The sequence below is a fragment of the Taeniopygia guttata genome, chromosome 1 (genome assembly GCF_048771995.1).
Source record: "Taeniopygia guttata chromosome 1, bTaeGut7.mat, whole genome shotgun sequence".
Lineage (NCBI taxonomy): Eukaryota > Metazoa > Chordata > Aves > Passeriformes > Estrildidae > Taeniopygia > Taeniopygia guttata.
Window position 1 is genome coordinate 51,871,461 of NC_133024.1, and position 26,942 is coordinate 51,898,402.

Genomic DNA, 26,942 nt, shown 5'->3' on the forward strand with positions numbered 1-26,942 from the left:
CTGGAAAGAAAGACTACATTATGTCTCCAAATCCAGACAGTTAGTTGAAGTGGTTACTTTATACTATTCAGTAAATAGTCAAATCAAACAGTTTCAGTTAAGTATATTTTTCAGGTGTACACTTCCAATAATTGTCAGGGGTGGACGACTGATATTAAAAATCATTACCTTTTACTCCAGAAGGCTCTTTGCTATGTTTTTGTTTTTGTTTTGTGTGTGTGTGTTTTTAATCTTTATTACTACTAAATAAATTAAATTTATTTCTTTACAGAGGCATATTTGCGCTGTACTTTTTGTAATTTCTTTCCTATTAATGTGAAATTAGAAGTCATCTTGTAGATCTGAAAAGCAAGCCGTTGTAGTTTATATGAGCACTTGGTTTTGGCTTTCTTTCCTTCTTTAAATGCAGTATAGGTACCTGTTATAGGCTCTATTGTTGTAGATGTCTGATATACCTTTTCTTTAATGGCTCCAAAGGGAACAGTAAAGTGACAGATACTTTGGCAGATGCTTCTGACCAAATGCTCTGGTTCTCTGGCTGTTTGATCTTTTAAAGGACTTGTTTCCCTAAGTTTTAAAAAGTCAAGATCCTTCTCAGTATGCCCCTTGTGGAATGATAGTCTACCTTCCAATACCATAAATCATAAGATCATTGTTCCAGATAGCGAAAAAGTATTGGTGTTAGCTGACTGTATAATAAAGCTAGTTCTAATGGGAATTCATGTTCATCTCATGCTTTTCCAGTTCAGGAGAAGAATATGGAATGAGATACAGCTCCTGTCATATAAAATTCTAGTTTTCTCTTTGATCTATCAGCACCAGTTTTGACCACACTACTGCCAAAAAAGCAGCTCATGCTCTTTTGCCTGCCTCCTTGCTGTCTGTTCTTTCCACCTCTCTTGTGTCAACACTAGTGATTGTTCTGTTCTTCTGGGAAAAATAATAATTTGGGGAGGCAGGTCTAGGTTTTAGTCAGTTGAAGGAACTGACATAACTGGTGAGCTCCGTGATTTTAGTATTGACATAGGTTTTGCCCAGCAAAAGAGAAGACAGTGAGGGCTGCAAAGCATGAGATTGTGTAAATGTTGATGCAAATTTACAGATATAAGAAATTACCATGAAAAGGTTTGATTGGGATTTGTGAATATTTAGTAAATGCTGGAGTTTAGCAAATGGCAGCTGCTTAATTCTGTTGGCATAAGCCCTTGTATCCTACTCTGTTATTTGCATTTTCAGTTTTATTGATATCTCAAGATTTCTATCCGAACAAGTCAGTTAGATAGCCAAGTTTGTTTTTATTTATATGTATATGTGTGCTGATGCAATTCTTGATTCATTTGTATGTAGGACTTTGCAAAGGAAAACTAAGACTTTGCTTTAGGTCTCAGTGTGCTGAAGTTCAGTTTTTTTCTGGTGAAGCCAACAGAAGGAAGAATGCAAATTTTTTCTATGACTTTTGATGCCTTAGGGTGGTACAGTTTGTTTTCAGAGAAGCCTGGTTGTCATGGGAGACACAGTGGGAAGTGTAGTGTTTTCAGCTAAGGACATTTGGTAGATTCTTCTGTTGAACTCTGTAACAGTGAAAATATCACTCTACGGACAGAATATGAAATAAATATGTTGCTGCTGTTTGTGTCAAAATCATGGGTGAATTTTTTTTTTTTGTGGTGTTTTTTTTTTTTGGCAGATTTTGGGGTTTTGTTGTTTTATTTTTTATTTGGTTTGGTTTTTTTTCTGGGTTTTGTTCCTTTTTTTCCTCTTATTGGATACTTAAAGAGTAATAATACTGAAGATTTCAAAATATGTGTGGTTGGAATCATTAGGTACTAGCTTTTATTAAAGAGAGAATTAGAAAACAACAAATTAAAAACACTTTCTAAAGCTTCACAGTTGCCTCTATAGGAGAGTTCAGATTTAGCTAATTTCTTTTTATTCATATGATCACTTTTATCTGTTGTTTAAAGCATTACCCTGCATAAATATGAAATAATAAGAACAGTTGTGGATTTCTAAATAGCTGTCAGGCTGATTTTCAAATCATCAGAAGCTGGGAGAAAGCTTCGGGGATGCTTGCTTATCTCTTGCTTTTTCTAGAAACAGCATGAATTGTTTGTTGTAAATCTTGGTTTGGAGTTTGTTTTCTGAAATAAAGGATTGCCTATTCTTTTTTATTTTTTTTCCTCTCTAGAAGAATGACCAGTCCTGTACAGAGTATGCACTCAGAAAGTTACATAGTGTTGCTGTGCTGGCTTGAAAAACCACACTATAAAAATTTTGTAAGTGAGAGGTTCTTCCTCTTTAGTACCCCAACTTCACAAAGGAATTTAACATCTCAGGCAATTAAATGTTGAACTTTAGTACAAATTTTCTAGTAGTTTGTTTTCAGCTATTGAGGTTTTACTCCAATCCTCAATCAAATGTAGGCCAGGAATTTAGTTTTTTTCCTCCTGCTTATCCAGATACAAATAAATAAGTAAAATATGTATATAAAAGCGAGGGAACATAGGATAAACTGCTGTGATGACGCATTCAAATAAAAACTGTGTAGAGAATAAAAAGGATTTTTTTACACTTGGTGATTAGAATTTTTTTGGCAAGTAAAAACAATTAGTTGATGGATCCATATAAGAAACTGAAGAACTTTGTAGAATACTCCTGCAGTAAATGCTTTTTAGTAAAACATACCAGACATAAGTTTGGCCATAAAAAAAATTTAATTTATACATTTCCCTTATCTGTATTTAACTTCTTAGAATGGTTTTCACAGATTCTTTTATGCTTTTTAAAATTATTTTCTCTTCCTAAATTCAGAATTTAAAATATTCAGTGTAATTAAATATTGAAATTGCATCATAGCACTAACTGATGTCTACTTGTGCAAAATTGGAGAGAATTATCATAGTAAAATGGATCCTAAAATCATTGATATGATAATATCTTCTTAGGATAGTATTGAATTTTATGGCAATAATTAAAAAGCTGTATTTCAGAGTTAAAAACTTCAAATATGTTACTGTGTTATCAGCAGGTTATGAGAGGATTCTGTATAATCTTGGGGAATACTAGATTAATAGGACACTGAATGTCAATGCAACATAGAACTTGCACAACTGGTGGTTTTTAAAGTTAATATAGACTAATCAAATGAATTATTTTTTTCAATAGCTGAGGATTAATGAAGAGGCTCATCTTGGCTACTTAAACTGAAATGGAGCTACTGAACTGTATCTTCCTTGTCAGTCCTGGTTGTGTATGAGTGTTCTAGGCACAGCTAGGGAAAGGAGGATTTATACGTAGTTTCTCTGTATCTTCATGTCAGCTGTCATAGAACTGAATGATGTAATAGATTTCTAATCTTCACATCCAAAGCAATCCTTAGATGGTGGCGATCTTGAAAGATTCTTTCCTCTTCTCTTAAGCAGTATCTCACACAGGAGGAATGACTTCATGATGACCCGCTAGTTAAAGAATAAAAATTGTTGCTTATTTTAGCATAATACTGAAAATCGCTAAACATCATCCACTTCAAATATAAAAGTGTTAAGTGAAATCAAAACAGGAGAAGCAGCTGTAAAATTCTGACTCAGCTGTAAAAGTGACACAGGTGTTTGATCCAACCATGTTAAGTTCTCTTTATTTGAGGGTCAAAGGAAAGATTCTGTTTAAGCTGACTTAGGCATCATTTCCATTTTCTTGGTTTCACAAGCAAGGCAAAATTTAAAAATCAGAAGAGGTGGATTTTGTTCCTCAAGATTATGGTTTCAGTAAAATGATTGTGAAGGTATGGATAAGAGGAAACATCATTGAAGATATTTAATACAATCATTTACCTTTCCTTCAGATAAACTCTGAGTATACCTATGAAAGTAAATTTCCATCAGTAGCCATAGTTACGATTGTGTTACACTTTCATAGAAAATCCCAGAAACCACAACAACTAGCCAACATTCTCCTCAAAAAAAACCAACCAAACAACCAGACAAACTGAAATAAAATCCACATTTCCATTGTATCTTTGCTTGCAGTAAACTTAAAAAATTTAGATAGAAATATTCCATGAAAGATGTAGAAACTTTTGAAGAACACTGAGTTAAAATATTTCCATTCATGAGTTAAAATACTGTTTTGAATTAAAAAAAAAAAAAAAAAGAAGAAAGAAAAAAGAGATCAGAGAAAAATCTGTTTTCCATCTCTGTATAATTTAACCTGACAAAACTGACTTTTCTCTGGGCTCATATGTATATTATCATAGTGATAAGGATACCTGTTGGCATTCTGAATATCTTATTAGGCAAACAGTTCCATACAAAATTGAAATAATCAAATCAGCCAACCATCTGACAATATGGAAAATATCTTTGAACAGTGATGATAATACCTTGCTGAACATTTTGACAGCAAAATGCTGGATGCTTATGCTGGGCTCCATCTATACCAAAAGTAGTGACATCAGTATAATACCTAGATCATATATAGTGCTGAGTTACAGACTCTTTTTACCTTTGCCAGTTATGTAGCATTTGACTGTGGGGAGTTAGGTACCCTTAAATTATGGTAGAACTTTCAGCAAAACCACTTTATTTTCATTTTCGGCTTTGGTTTGATAGCGTTTTCTTTTTTGGTGTTTTGTTTGTTTGTTTGTTTTTGGTTTTGTTTGTTTGTTTTCTGGTCTTTTTTGGCTGATGTATGAGAATTTTTTTTAATTGCTCCAGGAAGGTGTGGGAGGATGGATTGTGAGAGAATAGACATAGTGGTGAAGGCAATCTCGCCCCTGAAGAGGTGCAGCTGTGTTAATTATGAAAAAGTAGGAACAGCCTTACCTTAATTGGTCACAGCTGTGTCCAATAAGGATGGGTGTTATAAAAGAGTGGGTTAGCTGGTTAAGCAGAAGAGTCAGTGTTGTCAAGAGTTGCTCTTGGGAGCTCACAGAGCAAAGGTATGAAAGTTTTACAGTAAGAAAACAAACTGGTGGTGACAGTCCCTTTCCATCCACCGCTGAGTGGTGCCAAGCACTGATGCCAGTGACTGGTGGCCTGTACTGGGATGGATCCTGACAGGAAGGTGTCTAGTTTAGGACACCAGCTGAATTCTGGTGAGCTTCAGAGTCTCTGGCTCAGACCTAAGATATCTGCTCTACATCTGCTGTAGTGTTAATCTACACTGTTTTCTTTCTATCAGTTCTTGTTGAAATACTTTTAAAGTGAGGGTTTGTGCCATTCAAAGAGTTCATTCACTGCACTGCTAGACATCTTTTAAAGATGAAACTCATTTGGTGCTGTGCTACCTACAACCCTAACCCAGCCAGCAGTAAATACAGACTATTGAACATATGCTTTCCTGGCTAGCAGTCAGACTTCTTTAGCAGAGATTCTTTTAGGCATACCCTCCCTTTTGAGCTAATGGAATAGTGACAACATGTTTCCTAAAGAAAACCTGTATATGAGAAAATTGCTTAGACATGCATAATCTTTTTTCAAGAAGCTGTCAAGGATTTGAATTGATGCTTGATGGTATGTTATTAGCATGGTTACAAAAATAATCTAAAGGCAGTAGAGCAGAGCTGTTTATACTATTTGTGGTAATATTGCCATTACTAATTACATTATATTGTAATACTCACTGATATAAATCAACTGCTGGCAATGAAAGGATTAGTGTGGGATGGTATAAGAAGCCAAGATTTTAGACCTTTGAGTTCAGTTTGGCATTATCTTGTTGAAAAATGTTTTTCATCGTGTTTAATGGAAATAAAACATTTTTGCTGTGCAAATTGCTGCAATGACAGCATTATTTTATTGACTTCTGTTTTTAGTTTAGGTCTGGATTTTGCAGAATCAGAAAAATTTTAAAGAGCTTGAAGATTATATGTTTTGTTTTAAATGATAAGTCATGTTTGTAAAGAAGCACAAAAGGGAAAGGGTCATTTAGTTTTACTCTATATGGAAGTAATGGATGACAGATAAGACAGCTTAGGGTATGAATGAGCCTTCAACTCATTAGCCAAACAAATCTGTTAATTGTATTATTATACATATAATGGGTTAAACCTCAGCACAACCCCTTCCTCTCCCTCCAGTACTAACGTCAGTGTAAGAACTGGGATAAAATCTGTGTCATTCAGATAAAGAGAAAACTGAGATTACACTTTATAAAAACAAGGTATATGAAGAAATGAATGGGAATGTATGTAACAATGTAGATTTTTTATTTAAATCTTGACAAACTTTATTTTTACAGTTTGTGAGAGGGAAAGCTACTAACAGTGGGTTCAGTCAGTGGTATCCTAGGCATTGTAATCAGGGTAGCTTCTGAAGTTTCAAGCATTGCTTTGTTTCTTTGATATCCTGGTGGCCTTCATTAGGACTACTTTATTACTATCTGTTATAGTGATAAAAATAAACTGATCATATTAATCCCCTTCTGATTTCCTTCTTTTAGTTGTCAGAAGTTCATACTTCTTTTGAGTGGCAGCAGTAATTACCTATATTCCACTTCCTCAGTGAGAGGGCTGCTTCTCCCTTCCTCATAGAAGAGAATTGATGTGTTGCCTGTGCAAATCTTTACCAGGAAATGTCAATGTATGTGTTTATTCCCAGAATGGATTTGAGTTTATGGACTTCATAGGATTGGAGTCAAAGCATTAAATTACAGGAAAAAAACCCTAGTATATTGAAATATAGTGCCAATTTCAAAGTTGAATCACATCCACTTTTGAGATTTCAGTAAAATGTGGGTTTTCTTGACTAAGAGTTTTTCCACACTACTGTAGTCCTCTTCTGAGATGTAAAAGATTCTCCTTTGCTTCATAATAGACTGTCTCTGAGAAAAAATGAGGAAGGGGTTTTTGTGCTTTTAGAGAAAGATGAAAGATTCTTGTCTAATTTTTTTTTTTTTTTTTTGGTTGGTTTTTCTGTTTTTGGTTTTAGCATACTGTCACTTAGTATTTAGGAATGTCTGGAGACTACTTTTTTTCCCCATCACATATAATTTGCTGACTTAATGCTGAAGCTTCTGAACCAATCTGTTCCCTGAATGTTGCACTTTCACCTAAAGAAAGTTTCACAGCCATGAGAGATGATATGTAGGCCCTTATCCACTTTTTTCCAAAATGTATCCTCAGAATAGCTTCAGTGCAATGAAGAGCAGTGCAAAGAGCGAATCACTGTTGGTCAGGTAGTGGTTTGGATCTTCAATCTTTTTGACCTTAGAGTTACCAGTAAGTAGTTTACCTGTGTTTCTTCATTGATAAATCACATCTACGTTGAGCTAAATTTAAATCACCAATTTATTTAATGTAGGGGTAATTCACATAAGCCTAAATAGTGGTCATCTGTTTCTCAGGAGCCACACATTATTCTTTGTCTTACATACTTTATCTTTCGTTTGCCCTTGAGATAAGGGTGGAAGTCTTCACAGATGATAATTTTGGCAACACTGGAGAAGCAAACAGCCACAATAATTTGATATTTGTAGGATGATAATATAATCTTTTATGGCTGAAACCATTTATAAACTTTCATCATTAACAGTCCAGATCCACTTGAGCAATAAAGATTTGCACTGTACTAGAAATACCAAGAGGTATTTAGTTATTAATTGGATTATGTTGTCCTTATGCATGGATTGCATCTAGATGTCTATTCAAAAGAAAAGAAGACTTTGCAGAAATTATATATTCAGTACCTTACGTGTGATAAAGTTTTACATCTGTCAAGTGGTCTCACATCAGGAGATCAGCATTAATTAGACATTACATAGACAGTAAGTAGAAGAGAGATATGAATTGACTGTAAAATATGAAAGGTGAACTTGATCTTATGTTTGCACTGTCTTTGCAGTGTTAATTTCTCCTTACATCTAATTTGAACCACTACTAGTTAACTATCAGAGACTTAATTTTAAAAAGGAACCTGGGATAAAGGCAGGGGATATAGATCTGTGAGGTGATCAAGATATGTGATTCTTATAAGTTCCTGATAGTGTAGGGTATTGCAAATACAGAAATGTGTGGGGGAATGCAAATACTTTGGGAATTAAAACTGAATTATGAAACCTCTTTTTGCTCTCTTCTGATGAGGTAGAATTTCTCTGTCATCTCCAAAACATTTGTGTTGCTAGATTTTCTGTGTTCTGTATTCATTGCTAACATCACTATAGGTAGTTTCTAGACTGGGGTTTGAAAGGAAAAAGGCAGTGAAAAATGTACTTCAGTTCTTTCTCTGACAAAATGTTCATTTGTCTTTCTAAAAACATATTTAATTGCTCACACAGGAAAATAATTGCACATCTTGTGAACCTTTTAGTTCTAACAGTGGCATATTCTTACTTTAATTATTCTTCATTGTTTAAAAAAAAAAATTACAATTTGCCTTCTAAGGTTTTACTTCATCCTTTAGGAAATGACTGCTCCTGTGTAGGTTTTTTGTTGGTTTCATTTTTGAAAGTACGCAGAATTTCTTATCTTTGTAAATTATATAGTTGCTGCTTTTTCTTTCTATTGTTTTTTTCCTCTTCCATGATGAGCAACCACCACCAGTAGATATAGTTTATTTAATATTTTTCTGTGTATTTTCAAGTACTGTAAATTACAGCATTTCAATACAAAGATGAGCTATAGGCAAAAGAATACCAAAGTAAATTTAGACCTGGCCAGCTGGCAAAGAAGAGAACCCAGTGAATTAATCTGGTGCTGCTTCTTCAACAGTGTTTACTGTGAAGGTTCTTTATGTGTGTGCATTAATAAAAGTGCAAATCACTTTATCATCCTTAGAAAATTTCTCTTCTCCTTCTTTTTGTCTTCTGCTGGATCTTTTATTTATTATAATTAAAAGATCAGAAGTTCATTATGCTTAAATTTCTCATAAATGAAGGTAATGTTACAGAATCTTCACAGATATTACAGCATCCTCACAGGAAGATGTAATTCTATGTAAGAATCCATACAGAATTTTATCATTCCTGGACTGTATGCTTGTGCAGTGCAGTCACTCTCAGGCTCTCTAAATGAACAATTAAAAGCCATGGTGTCTTGACAGTTTTCCCATTTATATACACGTTACTGTGCTGTTGAAAAGAAAAAAAAAAAAAGAACAAAGGAGATTATCCTTGCTATGACCTATTAATGATCAGCCATAAATGAGTGTCATAATTTTTCTTAGGACAATGTTAGTACCACATCATTTGACAGATTACAGTGTATCTTTTTATTTTTATGCAGGAGCCTCCTATTCTATTTCAGTGGGAGAAAACAGAGGGGTGGGCTATTGATGCTACTGTATTAAAGCCATCATAGCAGTAAATACTTTTGAGTACAGCATTTTTTGCTAGATTTTGTTGCAAAAACAAAGTCTGTGAAATGGTTTATTGAGGCATAAAAGTAAAGATTTGATTTTATTCCTCTTAGGCATATCAGATATTTGTTGCAGGTTGGGTGAGCCTCAAAAGGAGAAACAGGCATTGAACTATAGTCTCTAAACTCCGGTTTTGCTGGGGGTGAGACACAAGACTGTTCAGAATCCCGTATGTTTTTTTCTATTTGTTTTAGTGAGGTTTGTCTGATTACAAAGTTTGTGTATGTGCATTTCAGATGTGTAATTCTGACAGCTTGAGTTCCAAAGGCAATTGTGTAATTTAGACAGCTTAACTTCCTCAGGCACTGTCACAGCATCTGTCAGAACTGTTGAAAGAGGCCAAAATTAAGTACTAGGTGTCCAGGTAATCAAGATTCTTCAAAATTGGGGTTTTACTTGTGAAATTGAGCTAATTTTTGAGGATAACAAAGTAAAGAGGATAACAAAGAAAGCAGGTGTTCTTCCTGAGGCAAGGTTATGATTTCTAGTGTCTGTATGTTTTAATATATGATCCTAGTGGAAAAGGAGAGGAAAAAGCCTAAGAAGTTTGATTAATGTAAGTAGCTTAGAAAGAGCTAAGTATGAGGACTGATCTTAGAGCTCTTAGGCTGGAAAAAACGTCCCATTAATTTTAGTGGGAGTTTTGACTGCACAAGGACTTTCAAGATCAAGTGCTTTCTTGTTCATTAAAGGATAGAAGGTAATTAGAAATAAAGCACAGAAAAGATTTTATATAGTATTGCTTTTGTCAGCTGAAAAAATCCATATTATTGTAGGAGTATTAGGCTAAGCTTCTCTTTCCCTTTCTTACATAAAATGATGACACAGTAGGTTGTTTTCATTACTCTTAGAGGTTACTCTGCTTCTATCTGTTCATTTTATTGGGAAAAAGCAATTGGCAAGTTTTTTTTTCTGTTATATTCCTTGCTGTTGGATTGCAATCTCATCTTTGATACTGACTTTGTCATTTCCCTCTTCCATCCAAACTGTTTAGCTCAAGGTATTCCCATAACATTTTTGTTTGTAAATGTGGGATGATAAATGAAATAAAAAGCAAGTCTGCATTTTGGTTGAAAGATTTTGCTGATCTCAGCTCATGAAATAGAGAAACAGTTAGAAAGAAAAAGATAAAATTGTACTAAGTTTTACAGAAACAAATCTTGCATGTTTTATAATACCTTAAATTATGTTGACTTTTGAACACCTTTTAGTGATGCCTTAGGTTTTACCTTTTATATTTTTCAGATTCTGTACTGCTTTAGTGTGTACTTCTGAGCTTCATAACAGGGGATGGTAAGCTCTCTTCATAGAGTAGGTAGACAAGTCAATCCCTTTCCCAGCTTGGGATCAAGGCTAAATGGTCCAAATCTCAGGCCCAAGAACATAAACCATGTGGACTGAAGAGAGAAAAACATAAAGGATGGGACTTAATAACCTAAAGCTACAATTGGACAATTAACTCCAATATGCAAATGAGCCAGAACTTATAAAAGTGTGAGACCTTGTTACCAATTATCCATTTTGTGACCATTTTTGGTTCATCTTGGGTGTAGCCCTGACTGGGCTCTTGTACTGCCCAAGGTGTATCCACTGAGGCCTTCTAATAAATAGCTATTCTATTCTTTAATTCCATCTAGCCTCTGTTTTTGGTCAGCCTTCACAAGGCATCATTAGGGAAGCCGTATATTCTTAAGACCTTGTGAACCCAAACCTATATTTTAAATGTATCTCAGTCATGAACCATTGCAGGAATCATGAGTTTAGATAATCAGCTGATAGGAGTTCTTTCTACACTGACCTCAGGGGCAAGGGACTCATCTCCTGTTAGAACTTCATTTTTTGTAATACTTAAAAAAAAAAAAAAAAAAGAGTAAAATAAATCTTATTTTTACAGCTACTTTTTTTCCTCTCCTCTATATCAAAACCTTTTTTTTTCCATGCAGCCTCAAGCTGTAATTTATTTGTTTGAAGAGTGTGGTCTAAGTTGAATTGTGATTTGAATTGCCACTGGAAGACTGAGAGCAGGGGATTGCTTTCTGTACACCTTTGTACAAGGTGTTGGTGCACACAGGGAAGTTGTAAAAAAGGATGGGGGTATTACGAATCTGTTGCTTCCCTGGTTCTCTTTTCTGTCCCTGTAATATGTAATGATCTTAACCATTCCCGAAAGCATGGGAATGTGAGAGAGACCTATTTCACTTCTGATGTAGCTGTAGCCTGCTTCTTTGTAGAAAAAAGGCATTGTGTTTTATGATGCCATGAATTTGTCTTTTCAATCTAAAAATGGTTATGTGAATGAGATTTTATTCCTGCTCATTTCTGTTTTATTTTCATGGTCTCCCTAAGCTTTCAACTACCTAAGGAGGTAGGAGAAACATTCATTATTTGTGATAGAAATTTGTCTTGTAATTGCTTTCTAATTATTTTCAGGAAACTACTTACTATTTCTACTATTTCTACAAAGGTGACATTTCTGTAAAGGTGATTTTCTAACAAGTAGGGAGGTATTAGGTAATATGGAGTTTATTTTCAAAAAATCATAATTTTGATAAAAGTGGATAAAATTGGTCAATATGCATTCTAAAGAGAGAGCTTGGTCCACAGGGGCCCCTTCTTCGCCTTTTAACCAGTTTAATTCTATTGTTATTGGGTGAATTGCTCTTCATTTGTACTCATGTAAATGAGGAAAACAATCCTATGTAAAACATCACAGAAGGTACAGGCATATTTTAGAATGAGGCATTCCCAGTGTCTTTACCTTATTGTTAAACTCTCCCTATTAACCCCCATGGATTACATAAGTGCCTTTTCATGCAGAGTGTAAGACTGAGTAACATTTCTGCTTGTGTAAGACCAAATAACATCTCTGGTTGTGTAAAGCGTTTTAGTTTTGGGTTTTGTGGTTTGTTTTTTTTTTTTTTTTTTTCCCAGTTAAAATTTTAAATTACAAAAAGGGACTTCCTGAATTTAGTTGGAAATGTGACTTCAGATATGAGAGGAGAATACTTTTGGTAGATAAAATCCTTAAGATGACTTTCTGTTTTCAGGGGGATTTCTTGAAAAAGCTTTTAGAACTGTGATACAATTCTCCAAGAACACAGAACTTTTGTGAGATATCCAAGGTATCTGTTGGGAGTACTTTGGAAGAGACATGTGTTTTTCATTGCAAGTGAAAGTACTATTTGATGTAAAGTGTTCTGAGGATTTTGCTCACTATAGAGTGGTAAAGGAGTGGATAAACTATTCTGTACAGAATACTAATGTTCTTACTGAATATGGGGCACAGAGTGCTTGTTTGCAATTTGGGCATATTACTCTACAGAGAAAGGATTTGAAATTGTCCGACTTTCCAAAAACATTACTCTTAATGTAATGTTCTCCCTCTGGGAAGCTTTCTTTTCTCAAATAAAATAGAACAGTGCAAAGGCCTGGTGTTGTGTTGGTTGCTGACTTTCTGACTGTCCTTCCAAATGCATGTATTGTTTTGGCCTAGATGGTTCAGAACTATCGCAGCAGTTTTCTAAGGGTTAAATAAGAACATCAGCTTCTCTCAGAATTAGCAGATTTGAAGGTTCTGCAAACTTAGTAACCTACTGAACTTTCCCTCCACTGTTCTCTTAGTCATATACACACAGTCTTTATGACTCTAGTCCTTGGAGACGTGATATTTTGGGGCGTGTGAGTATTATACTCGGGAGGGAACCTGAAGTAGTACATAGTGCTATTTATATTCAGCAGTTAGTAACAGAGCATGAACATCCATTAATGCTCCTACATTAAACACAGCTTTAACTGCCGTTTCAAAGATCTGCTGGTTTTGCTTTTTCGAGTCTCAAGGCTGATTAATAATATCTTAATAAAAAGCTTAATAGTGCATTAAACTAAAAAAGGAGAAAAGTTTCTTATTATGAGACATTTTGGTAGTTCACTAAACAGAACAATAAAAACCCATCTGAAAATCTGTTGCCTGACTACAACAAAATGTTCAACATTCAGCTTTCAGAAATCATGTTGATGTTTGATGTAGCATTTTAAATGTTACCACCCATATGTTTGGTCACACAAGGCTATGAAGTTTGTGAACCCTAATAAAAAGTTATTTATCTGTCTTCAGTAGAAATTTACTCACATTTTGCTTTCTACAGTACCAATATTAGGCCATTTGGGGAGGTGGGTGTTCTGAAGATCTGTAGCAAGAATGACACGTCTTTTTTATTTAAATGTTATTGCTTTTTAGGCACTGAATTTTGGAGATATGCCGAAGTACTTGTGGGAGATTTGGGTACCTGACAAACCATGGGTGGTAAGATATCAGATCCACTGCAATAAATAAAATAAGCATTTAATTTTAAGATAGGTGTTTTTGGGCCCTGCTGTCACTGAATTCAATGGACTGAACTCCTGCTGGGCTCATAAGAAGTGCAATACTGCAAATGTATGCAAATATGTTTCCATTCTTTTCGATATCGTCACACGGGTGCAAAGTTGAAGTAAAGCCTGTAGTGAACTAAAAGAGTGTGGTGGCATCTGACAGGGGGAAGAAAGAATTTTCAGCTGAAGTTTATAACAAGGCCCTTTCTCTTATCTTTACTCAGGCAAGTGAGTGGTTAGTTACTGCCTCTCAGAGCAATTAATGGCTCACAGCTGGACCTACTGAGCAGTACCCTTCTCCAGGCATCCTCTTGAAAGTCTTGTTTAACACTTCCTTCTGTACTCCAACCCAGTAAGCCAGGGAAAGTAACAATCTTCTTTTGAGCGCCATGTGGATTTCTCGGAAAATGAGTCTGGCAGATGCAGTCTCTCCTCCACCATCAGAGTCGGGAATCAGAGAAGAACCAGAGTTCAGTGCTTTTATTTCTAAAGCCCTCCATTGAAGAAGAGCCATAGTCTCCTCAGATATGTACTTTTTTTTTTTTTTTTTTTTTTTCCCAGAAATGTGGTCAAATCTGTCAGTTTCCACACTGGATTTTTGTGTGAAGTGAAGGACTGTAGAATCTGTCCAGTGTATGTATTTTTTAGGAGAGTCTCTTCAAAACTAATGCCAGAAAACTCCATGTAGAAGCTCAGAATTTTCTAGTGTTTTAAAGGTTGAAAGCAATAAATGCAGTTTAAATTTAGCTGCATCCTATTTATATTTAATTACATTTGTTCAACTATTTAAATGATACATTTACGGTACGATGTTATTTCCTTTGTAATATAGGCCTTGTTCCCCAAAACTACATGCTTTTTGTCACTTCCTTTAAGCTACATCAGAAGAAATTTTCCTGGAAACTGTAGTTTCCTGTATCAGATTATAAATTTAAAACTACATTTTCTAACTACCTACTGCGTGTTTGAATTTTTAGCCTAAATAGTAGGATATGTTAGCTTCAGTGTAGGCATGTCAGTTAAGGGCTTGCTTTATTACTTTTAATGTAAAATATTCTGAATAAACGTTGTTCAATCTCTATTAGTGTAGTACAAAATTGATCTAGATTAAAACCTCCTAGATATGTCTCCTTTCTAATTATAGAGAATGCAGTAGTTATAAATTAATTGATTACCTCAAGAATTTTGAAGGAAATTTTCAGTAAAAGAAAAGGCATTAGACACAGCTGGAGCTAAGTAATTTAAAGTGAAAGCAGTAATAAATGGGATTCACAGTTGAACTAGATGATCACTGTAGGTCCTTTCCAATTGAAATATTTTATTCCATTCTATTTAATGCCCAACACTAGAAATCTATGTGACTATAGCTATTTATAAATTCTTTTTACAGCAATTGTTGGACCTCACTGAGGCAGACTCAGGCAGTGAAACAACATGTAAGACTAAACATGCTTATATGTCTTTAGGTCAGCTTTGATATATCTCCTTTTGTATTGGTCCTGAGTGCAGTGTTTTAGCAGAAACTGTCAAGCCTAATATTTTATTTCATTGTATATTAATTTTAAAATAAAAAGTTGTACTATACTGATTTAGTTAAATCTAAGGGAATGTGTATATGTAATGCTTCATGATCAAGTCAATTTTAGAGGGAAAGTATGTTATTCTATACATCATATTGTAAAAGCTGCTATCTTAAAAGCTACAGGTATTGGGGAAATGTATTTCAGGAAGGTAGGTGTTAATTATCAGAAAGCAAATAGTAAAGTAACAAAACAGGAAGAAAGTTCTAAGCTTTCAAGCTAATTTCTGGAACATTGTATGTAACTCTCAGCCTTTCTGTAAGAATTCTCTGTCAGATAATTTTTCTTCAGCTAGGTTCAATACTTCAAGAGGTTTAAAAAATGAGAGAAACATTTATTTCCCTTTCTTGTTCTAGGTTTTCAAAAATGGAGAAAGTTATTCTCTTTACCAGCAGATACTGGACATGGAAAGCCTTTGGCTTTTTTTTTTTTTTTTTTTTTTTTGTTGATAGTTGACAAGAATAGCCTGTCTAATCAGTTTAATTAAGGCTTCTTTTCTATGCCTTTGAATGTTAGGCTTTGAAAAAATCCTCCAAGCTGTTACTTAGGTAAAGTACTTTAGGTGTTCTTGTATATTTTTATCATTTTAATATTGATAGATGCTCACAGTCTGAGAAGTATCTAAGTAATGTTGATGATCTCTAGAGTGAATGAGTACTGCACATTTTGCAATGCATTATTGAGTGTGAATAAAGTTGTCTTGTATTCTTGTTTTTTTTAAAAACAGCTGAATTACCTATGAGTGCTTTGCACATATAAATAGCAGCCTCTTTCAAAAGGATTCTTGGCAAAGCAAATATCCATTAACATTGTATCTAATAGAATATAAAGAGCCTTAAAACAAGTTTCAGACCTAATGGATTTTCTATTTCTTGAACCTCCATTTCAGTTATTTCAGCCTTTAATATTTGTGGTAGATGGTCCTAAATACTAGATACTGAAGCTTTTAGATGTCTAATGTAGGTGATAAACAGGAGTGCAGACAGCACAATTTTGTGGGGGAACTGGGCTGGGATGGATGCTGGAAATTAAGCACAGCACTCAGTGATTAATAATCTAAAATATATTAGGTAATCTAATATATTTTGGATGTGGGAGAGATGAGAACAAATGGATAGTACTTTGTCTTTTAATCACCCTATTCTACAACAGAGACACATCCCCCCCACAGACACACACCAGTTCAAGCTGCTTTTTCTTCGGCCCCATTCAGACCAGCATGCAGGGCTACAGGACATACACTCCAACTGCAAATCCTGGCTGGGCCTTAGCTGTCAACTGGATTCTTATGTGTGTGGTTCAGGCTTAGTCTTTTTTTGGATGCTGGATGCCCATGGATGTGCTCATTCATGAGGAGCTATTGTCCAATTGTCAGTAGATTTATAAATAATACTGTTTGTGTAAGCCACTATAAACCAAGCCAGCGAGCCTGTGGCCTCATTGTCATGTGGCTTCAGGCCAATGTCCTTGATATCATCCATATGTAAGGCCAACTAGCAGTTGTCACGGAGGTTATTATCATTCTGTTCTCCCAGCCCAAATCTGTTACAAAGTGTGAAGTCAGCAACAATTATGTAACAGAGTTCAGCTAGTGCAGCTTTGTCTTGTGTCTCACACTAGGTTAATTTTGTTATTCGCAGATGGGCAGTTGTAGTCATGGTTCCATTTATCTAAGCTGTGCTTTTGGGTAGATTCTTATCTTGTGTCATGCGATCAAAACAATCCCTTCTAGGAATATAATGGTACTTTGGCACTGACAACATTAACATCTGTTCCTTGGGTGTGGAAATGCTGCTTCCCACACCAACACATTAATGCACAAATCTGGGAGTGTGCTTGTATAGGAGGGAGGAAAAAAAATCAGAAGCAGAAGAAAGGTTTGCAGAGGATGTATTATAAGCACGAATCTTGTGGCTGAGCTTGACCTAAATTAACAGAATCTTTCTTTGAGAGAGGAAGGAGATGCTAGGAAATGGGCTAAGGTTAGAACAAAGAATCCAAGACTATTCAAATTTCTTACATAATTATGTACTGCATAAATTACTTGATTTCCAAACAGTAGATAGCAGAGGAATACCATTTTCTACTGTAAAAAGAAAAAATAAATAAAAAAAAAGAAAATAAAAAGCCCCTCTTAACTCTTTCTCTGCTGCTCAAGCTAGATGATAACTATTTGAGTCAGGATTCTGAGAAATTGAATGTTCTGTACATTTTAAATTCTGGAATCTGTGTATACAGATGTTATTAATCTCATCAGAAGTTTTCACAGATTTTATTTTGTTCTGATCAGAACTCTGTCTATTAACTGGTAAAGGAAGTACTTTAAATTGGATATAATCCAGGAATGTTAGACAAAAAGTGATCTTTTTCGTAATTAGATTTTATTATGTCTTTTTTTTTCAAGGTAAGCTTCTCTGCTGTTTAGAACGGTCATTAAAATTGCTTGGGAAACAGTGCTTTCAAATGAATCTAAATAGATGCTGGTCAATGAGGCACTGTTCTTCTGTCTCAAATGTGACGTGAAACTGAATTTATCAGGTTTATATAAGGATAAATATCTACGTATATATCTTGACTTCACTTTTTCCCCTAATTGGTAACATGCAATGTACAATTCTTATTTTTGATTCACCCCTTTGGTGTCTGCATCTCCCCTTAGGAATCCAAGCTGTTTTCCTCTTCTGCTGTAATTGAAATCAAACTTGTTGCAGTCTGTAATTGATAGTGAATCTAACAATCTAATGCTTTATATGAGACAGATGCACAGCAGAAGCACATGAAGCAGCATATGGAAAAGTAAGTGCCCTACTGGGGTGAAGATAGATCCGTTCTTCTTTTGTTAAACAATATCCCAATACTTTGATCAACTAGTTACCTACATTTTAGTAAGTTAAGAGACATCTAGAACATTTGGAGTACATGTGCTGTATTAATAGAAACAGACCACATCTTTCAGTCCTTATGAAGAGCTGTACTTCCAGACTCTCATATACTTGCTTTGACTGCTCTTTTCTCTTAAGATGTTAAAGAAAAGTATTCTAGTTTCTGTCTCACTGTTGTTATGACAGGTCTAATGGCTCATAAGGGAATGTAAATCTAGATGTTCTCTCTCACGCTTGTTTTGGCATTGAATGCAAATCATAATCTTGTATAAGGAAGGCATCTTTTTTTCTCTGGTTGAGGACATTTGCTAAGAATCTGCCATTGGAAGCAGGATGCTGCTGTCTGTCAGCAATATGTAACATTTTTGTTTTTCTTTCTCTCTTTTGTCATATAATGATTCCATTCTTAGTGAATAAAATAATAAGATATTTGTAAGTATTATCCTGTATCTCCCTTTCTCTCTCTTGCTCTTATATAAGGGAAAAGAGAGCCAGTCATGAATGTTATATTAAGTAAAACCTTAATATTTAAAAATATGTGGAGTTTCCTCTTTTTTTTCTTTTCGTACTCTAGTTTCTACACTTGGGAGGATTATATAGTTTTAATAGCATTAGTCTATGTAGCTTCTCTTCGTGACACAACATACTGTCGTTAAATATAGAACTAAAAAGAAATTGTAGGTTCGTAATAACTGTGTTTGCTGATGGATTTCTTGAGATATTTTGAAGCATATTTTCTTAGCAGAAATAATGTAATAGTCACCTTTGTGGATTTCCTCATATCTGGTTTTGAAAGGAGCCTCATATGTTCCTTCCAGTGCTAGTGATAACAAGCTGTTATCAGCACATCTGAGTCAAGCAGACTAAAGCTATGAGCTGTTGCACCCATAACTAAAATTGAAGACCTAGCTTAAGTAACAAAATCACACTTATTCTGTGATGCTTCTGACCCTAAAGATGTTGTCCTGTGTAAAGTTTAGCAGGATTTTGCCTGGGGTTGCAAATTTCCTTTAGGTATATCTAAATAAATATTAGCTTTCTGATGAATGCTTATAAAGAGATTTGGAGGAAAGCTAGTTATTCTGTAACTCCTCAGATAATACCTGGTTTCTCAGGGATCTGAGAAAAAATAGAAGAGGAATTAACTTCTTTACTCTGTTCACAATCACAGTGGAGATTATTCTCATTAAATATTTATCCATCATGGAGGAGGAAGAGAGTTGAGTAATCAAACAGTTGGTGTTAATTTAAATGTCAAACCACAATTAGAAAAAAACATTCTTGCAATCAAATTTTATTGTGTTTTCCCAATGTGTGCCCTGAAAATATCCTTCACTCAAGAATTTCCACTCTGAGGGAAGAGAGGAAAGTCCAATATGGATTTGACTCAAATTTCGTGAATTTTTCCATCTTTTTGAAAATTCCATTAACTTTTTGTGACTCAGTAATCCCTTCATAAGGTTCACTTGAGGCGGTTAGTTATTTCCAGCAAATAGATTTTCTTCCATCTTGATCAGTCTCTATGCTGAAAGAATTCTATATTTTCCATTGCTGCACTGGAGGTACCTGTTAAATTTATCCAGTTTATCAAGCTTTCTCTGAATAGGAGTGGAGACTTCCAGCATGCAGAGCATTTTCCACTTGGTGTCATCTGCAAACTTGCAGAGGATGCCTTCTGCCTTATGATCCAGTTTATTAATCAAAGTGTCAGCTGCAAAGGCATCATTAGCCCCATTAACCATCTCTATAAACAAAATGCTATTGGAACCATTTGAACCTGGAAGTCCAAGCCCAGGCACCTGGTAATCCACCCACTCAAAACATATTGTTACCAGTTTATTAGTGTGGATTAAATAAAATATTTTTTAAAAAACATAATGGATCAAGGAGACCCTTTTTCACCAAGGCAATGACCTCACCACAGAAGACAGTCAAGTTGGACAAGCATAATTTGCCTTTGGTAAATGCATGTAGGGTCTCATCCTACTCTATGTGTCTGGGTGTAGTTTCCAGGAGGGCGTTTTTTTTTTTTTTGAGCCTAGGATGATTGACCTGCTATTTCTCCAATAATCGTCCTCCTGTTTATTCAAAAGTTGGCAAGTATTTATGTCATCAGAAACCTACCCTAATGACCCAGACATTTTTAAGACCATGAACAGAGGCTGATGTCCCATACACTTAATTGGTTTGTGCCCCAGTCTTCTAATGGGAATAATTCTTGACTCTCCCAGACCCTGGCACAGGCTCAGAGGAGCTGGGAAGTTTGACACAGTCAGTACCTCTAGAAACTGAAGAAAAGTCATCTATTACATCATCTTTTCCATGTTCTTTGCCACAAGGTTCCCTACAGCTTTGAGTGATGGTCCCACATTTCTCTTTGTTCTCCTTTTGCTGATAACATGACTTTCTTTTTATGCATTGTAGTACTCAGTAGTATGACCTCTAAGGCAGTATTGGCTTTTGTAGTTCAGCTGAGCACAGTCAGGATTTCCCCGTTATCCATGCCGACCTTATGCTGTGCATGTTAGAGTTCCTGGGCCTCACACTGGACTTTTCCTGTGCTTTGAAGAAGCTTTAACTGATGATAAGTCAGCTCTCTTGAGCCTCTTTACCCTCCAGGGCAGTACCATTAGACACCACCAAGCAGATCCCTAACAAGTTTAAATCTACTTTCCCAAAGTCTAGGTTTGTAATTCTTTTTTCTTGGTAATAGTTTTTATTCTGTGTCTTCTGGTCAGTTTATCAGCCACCAGTACACTTCTTTTAAATAAAGCCAGTTCTTGATAGTGACCAGAAATCTCTTCAAATTTTAGTGCTCCACCATTTTGCCCTTTCAGAAGAGGTTGGGAATTTTTTTGTCTCTGTTGGTGTCAATAGAGTGCAACCTCTACTTCTCACTTGTCCTGTAGAGCCTGTGTAGACTCCTTGTAATTGTATTCAACTCCACATGTGTTTGTGTACAGGCAGTTGAGGTGAGCCTCTGAGCTGTGCTGTGTTAACAGAGCATGATCCCTGTGTGTTATGCTTGTGTGTGACGTGTTTTCACTTTCTCCTGTCCTTCCTCAAAGTCTCAGATGACTTGCTGACCATCTATAGATGTTTGAAATGCTTTTAACTAGATTATCAAGCTTCTCTTCAATCCCTTTTTAGAGGCTGAGTCTTGCCCCACTTGATTAAATATATCATGACATAGAAATATTTGGCATATATATTTAACATATGCGTACAGGATATCTATACACATATTTAGTGTCTATCCATCTTTAAATACTGTATGAAAGTTCATGAAGAGAACAGAAACTTTGTGCATATTGTTCTGCATTTGTGTACAGCAGGAGAAGAGAATGTAAGAAACTTCCTGAATTACTGAATAATTATCTTTTTGATTTGGTGTATTGCCTTCAGCTTTTTATCTCCTACATGACTTACTGGCAGTATTATCTTTCAATCTGATTTTTCAAATGGTACAATGTGTTTTTGGTTTTTTGAACATCATTGAAATGAGAGACAGAAAACAGTCATACATATGCTTGGCCAATTTGATGGCGATGATTTATTCTTCTTTGTAAAGCAAGTGTTGAAATGTTTTGGAAAGGCTGGTCCTGTACAGGGATTCAAAACACAGTAGTTAAACAGATTCAATGTTCGTATTCTTTTCTTCTAGAACCATAATTATATATTAAAAAAATCATCAGCATGTAGTATTCTAAACACATTTGACATGTAGTACTAAATTCTGCCATTAAAAAATACATTTTTGCATACTCACACAGATTTATTTTCTTCAAAAGCTATTTTTCTTGATGAAAAAGATAACTTTTATGTATTTGAATATTTTAGGGAAGATATATCTATTATTTTATATTACTAACATGTCTATCTTTTCTGGTAAGTGGGATGCAACAAAGGTTATCCAAGTGGGTATTTTTGATAGTATATTGGTATGAGAAGTCTCTTGGACATTCCTGGGTTTATACAATTCTTTATGCTATATTGTTTACTTAAACCAATACTTATCATTGTAGGGGGGAGATGAGGAAGTATTAATGAGAGCAGTTTTTCACAAGTTTTCTTCACCTGTCCTATGCTTAATAAAGTAAAATTACTTTCCATGCTGAAGGAAATTTTTTCAGTTGCATTTTTCCTTGGAGGAGGAGAGAATTAAAAAGAACATTATGTTCCAGAACTCAAAGATTTTATGACCTAGTGTTAAATGTAAAGGTGAAGTAGGATAAAAATAGGCTACAAATGTGATTCACGATAATAACAATTTTAATCTTTTAGTGGTGGGGAAGGAGGGAGGAAGACTTCCTTTGACTGAAGAGTATGTGTCAGAATTTTTTTTTCTGTTAACATTCACCTGAGATGTTATTTCTTAAATTCTTCTAAATATTGACTGTATTACAGACCATGCAAACTGTTTTATAGTGTGTCAAATGTTAGCACATCCTGTGATTAGACAATGGATTGAAGTTAGTACTTCACTGCCTGAAACCAAAGTTTAAATACCTACATTGTGGATACTTAACTTTGAGTGTCTGAGCCTAGAGCTGCAACAGAGCCTTCAAGTGCATAGTGGTTTCATTTAGTTTGGGGGTTTTTATGCTGTTTGTTTTAGCTTATTGGTTCTTTGTTTTCGTTGGGTTCTTTTTGGTGTGGTTTGGGTGTTTAGTTGCTGTTAGTTTTTTTCCAAATCGTATCCAATTTGTTAAAGAAGCTTGGGAAAGCTTCACAGATGCTGAAGTGGTGTATGGATGCCTGTAGTTTTTGTCGATCTTTTTTGTTCCATGTGACATCAGATTGTCCTCAGCAAGACATGTGAGAAAACAGCCCACATGGTTGTCACTGAGGGCAGAATTCCATAAATTTTCAAATGCAGAAATTGAATAGGACATGAAATATCAGTATAGACTAGCAGGAGTATTTTGTGAGGATAAACAGAGGTGATACAGAAACTGTAATTCAGCACCATCTTTGTCAATTATTAAAGTAGCGCAGATAAGGATAACTCTATCCTGATTAAACTCAGCAGACATTTGCCATTGACCTTCATAGTTCTTCTGTGTTTTACCTACGCTATGTGACTAAATTGGAAGTTGGCCAAGTAAATGCCAATGATTATTCTCATCAGTAGAAATTTAGTCTGTTCTGGGTAAAACCTTTGTTACTCTTCCTGTCATCATAAGACCTTTAAAAAGTTTTCCTCATTTGTGATTATTCACCTGATTTGAGCAGAGAGGGATAAAACATTTGTAGTGACTTTAGTAGCCTCTGAGGACTGAAAATATTAAAAAGAGGTTTCTTTATTTTTTTAATGCAATATGTATCAGATTAATTTTTTCTAGTTTAGGATTAATGAGGCTTCGTGGATAGGGATAAAGTGGATAAGCAGTCACTGATCTTTGTAGGAAAGAAATGGAAAGTATTTTATTCTGAAATGTTTCAACATTGCTGAGTCTTTGAAATCAATTTTCTGGGTTTAATACAGTGTGTTTTGAGCCGTCATATTTCTAATATATTGCAGCACTGTAAACCCTCACATCCTGGACCTTTCTTTAGAGGATTGGGTATATATGCCTGGGTACGTGAATGTGGCAATCAGGAAATAGCACAAAGTGAAATGGCTGTTACTGCATGTTTTTCAGCTTTGCAATGTATTGCAGATCACAGGGATTTATTAGAAGAGAGAGTTGTTGATTTAGGTTTTTTATTATTTTTGTTTGTTTGTTCTTTATTTTCTACTTAGATGATCTTCACTGTGCTTTATTTTTCACTACACCCTTCCATTGTCAAAAGCAATGCATCCACTAATAACTGTCCCTCCCTCACTACATAATTCCTTAACATATAGTAAAAGAAATTATTACATTTTTTTTATACTCTCTCCATTTCTCCTCTTCCCAAAACCCAGCTGGACCTCTACAAACTTCTGTTAGGTTCAGAATCAGAGGCTTTAGCATGATAAAAGCTTCCAAGTATATTGGCTACCAATTCATTTGTACACATTTCAATTTATAGATCCTTCCCTTAGACTCAGTTTTTAATTTGGTGTTTTAGATGAAATTCTATTTGGGAAAATCAATGAAAAGTTAACCAAAGCCTAGGCAGCTGCAGTGGTTAGAAGTCGACAGCTTTGATTGCATGCCAAACTGACATCTAGGTCTAGTTTTTATGTTTTACTTATTCCTTATTCTCCAACCTTTTGCCGTATCACATGGCACTATCCTATCAAGCTTTGATACTGGTAGGGGAGAATTTTTGTGCTGAACAGAGCATTGCTTGTTACCTTATACTGAAATTTTACAGTGACAGAAATATCAAACAAAAGAAAATATACAGCAGAAATAGATTTTGAACACAATTTCTGACAGTGTTCCAGCTGCTATGCCTGTTGCTCTGATGCCCTTCACTGCTGATGATTTAAACCAGGCTATTGATTAAATCATAGCATTTGTTGAAGGTAAAAGACCAAAGAAGAATTTATACAACACAAAAGGATACATACAGAAATTTATTATTTATACTCACTGCATACAAAATTAATGTGGGTCAGTTAATGTTTTCAAAAAAATTTTCTTTACCCTTTTTGTGTTTTGAAATATTCAAAATATTCTTGATGAACTTATATGGCTATGAAACAGAATTATAGCAATGAAATTATGACAGATAAAATAACATGAGAGGAATTTCCTTCACCCATCTTAGTAATGGATTTAAACACATAAATATACATGTAAATGTATACATAGAATGTATATAAGCATATAAAACACAAAAACTGCTTAGGAACACATTGAGTGCAGGTAGGTTGGGGTGAAGCTGCAGAAGGAGCTACAGACTGAGGTCTGGGTTGAGAGCCCAAGGCAAGAGGCCTTGAACTGCCCACCCTTTGCACAACAAAGGGCACAGGGGCATGTGGAGACAGGTGACCAGACACTCAGTGACACAGCAGGAACCAAAGAATCCAGACTTTGTCAAGCTTGATCAGTGAGAGGAGAAAAGACCAGCAATTCTTTTGTTCAGGGCCCCTTCTGGGAGGCACCAGCTCAGGCTATTTCTCTGTTACTCCATCATGAGTAAATAGCTTTATGGAATGAGACATCTGAGACTCTGTCATGGGGAAACCTAGGGCCAAACTGGTTAAGGAACCTGGTCTGACTGTGTGAGTGGGGTGTATGGGGAGTTAAAGAGAGACCTATTGAGTCCCTGTAGCTGCAAAGGGGCTTTGGTCCCAGCAGGGTTGGTCTGGAGTTGGTGGGCATGTGAAAGAAACAGTGCCTCCTGAATAGTCAAACTGGAACATTTCCTTAACAAAACTAAAGACAGTTCTCAGCTATAATGTTATTTACATGTAGCCATGTGTGTGAGCTCTTATATATTATTGTGTAATAGTTAGTATGCAGAAGTCAGTTAGCCAAGTAAGTGAAGTGTCTCAAGAAGTCAACAGTCTTAAAAGAACAGGCATTTTCTATGAGCCTTAAAGTGCCCATAGCCATTTTACCATTTAAATCCAGCCCCCAGATGTCCATGGTACTGAAAGCCAGGCACTGTAAACAGCATTTAATGGAACAGCTTTTAATAGTACTACAGTGACAGAAAACCAAGACTAGAGGGAAAAACAATTAGAGACCATCATGCAGAGAAAAGGTGAGAGTGGTGGGTGCCTGCTTAGGTCATTCTCTACTTGGGTGAGGTCACTCGTTGCAGCCATGGGTTAGAAAGTGGGAAAAGCAACCAGCTTTTGATAATGTTGTTCCATTGTGGGTATGGCTAACACTGAAAGCTCTTTTGGGGAACCTTGTATGTCATGCTTTTATTTTATTCCAGTTGGCTGAATCTGTCCTGCTGAAAGTAGGTCTAAAGGAAGAGTAGTTGTTTGATCTTACTCTGAATAAAGGCAATACAAAATTGGTTTTGACTTTAGTGGCACAAATAATGTCCACACAGAGAAACCATTTAAGCCCTCCCAGCATATTTAGAATATTTCCAATGTAAAATGGGAACTCAGAAACTGAAAGCTTGCAGTTTTTAACCTAAACTTAATTTTTGCTGGGCACTTGTTAGGCAAACAAAGATTGCCTTGACATGCTATTATTCACTGTAAAGTTAAAGAAAAAGTCAGGAGGACTAAATAAGATCATCTTTACTTTAAATACTACCTCAGTATTAATTCCTGAATATAAGGCCAGAGAAGGATTTTCAAATAGTGGCCTATAAACTGCTAGTGACCTACTGTTACGCCAAAATTATGCCAAGGCTAACTAAGGAAAGCCCAAGAGGTTAAGTTAATTAGATTACTATTAAAATTATTCATCATTGTCTGTGATTACATCTGGCCATATATTTTCCATATTGTTGTTAAAGAAGTTAACTGAAATCAATTACAGTATCAGCAAGAAATGTTTCTTTGAGTTTTAGAGTTGGTTTTTTTGGTTGTTTTTGGTTTGTTTTTTTTTTTTTCTCTTCATTAACATAACAAATCTAAAATTGAGATGGGATTTCTCATGACATTTCTTTCCTCAGTTTCCTTTGGGTGTCTTTTTCAGCTAGCTGGGGTAATTTCTTTGTTTAAATCATCCTGCTATCTTCTTCCATTTTTTACTTTCTTATGACAACAGAATTAATGTAAGAAGAAAACTATTTATATTTATCAAAATAAGAAGTATTTTGAATGAGAATTTGTCTTTTGTCTAAAGTTGGAAGTACCTAAAAATAGAAAATGTAAGAGAGCACGTTCCCAGATATAGACTGATGTCTAA

The 26,942-nt window shown here is 35.3% G+C and overlaps 1 protein-coding gene across 7 annotated transcripts in view; it reads left to right on the forward strand.

Moving 5' to 3' along the window:
- PCDH9 (protocadherin 9) overlaps nucleotides 1-26,942 on the forward strand; it is a 670,991-nt gene that overhangs the window by 280,709 nt on the left and 363,340 nt on the right. For 4 of the 7 annotated variants that reach the window (XM_030286755.4, XM_030286774.4, XM_030286790.4 and 1 more), the window contains one exon: nucleotides 13,588-13,653. The exons of the other annotated variants lie outside the window; for them this stretch is intronic. In XM_030286755.4, coding sequence (XP_030142615.1) covers nucleotides 13,588-13,653 — 66 coding nt within the window. The remainder of the gene's footprint in view (nucleotides 1-13,587; nucleotides 13,654-26,942) is intronic. 7 annotated transcript variants of the gene reach the window in all.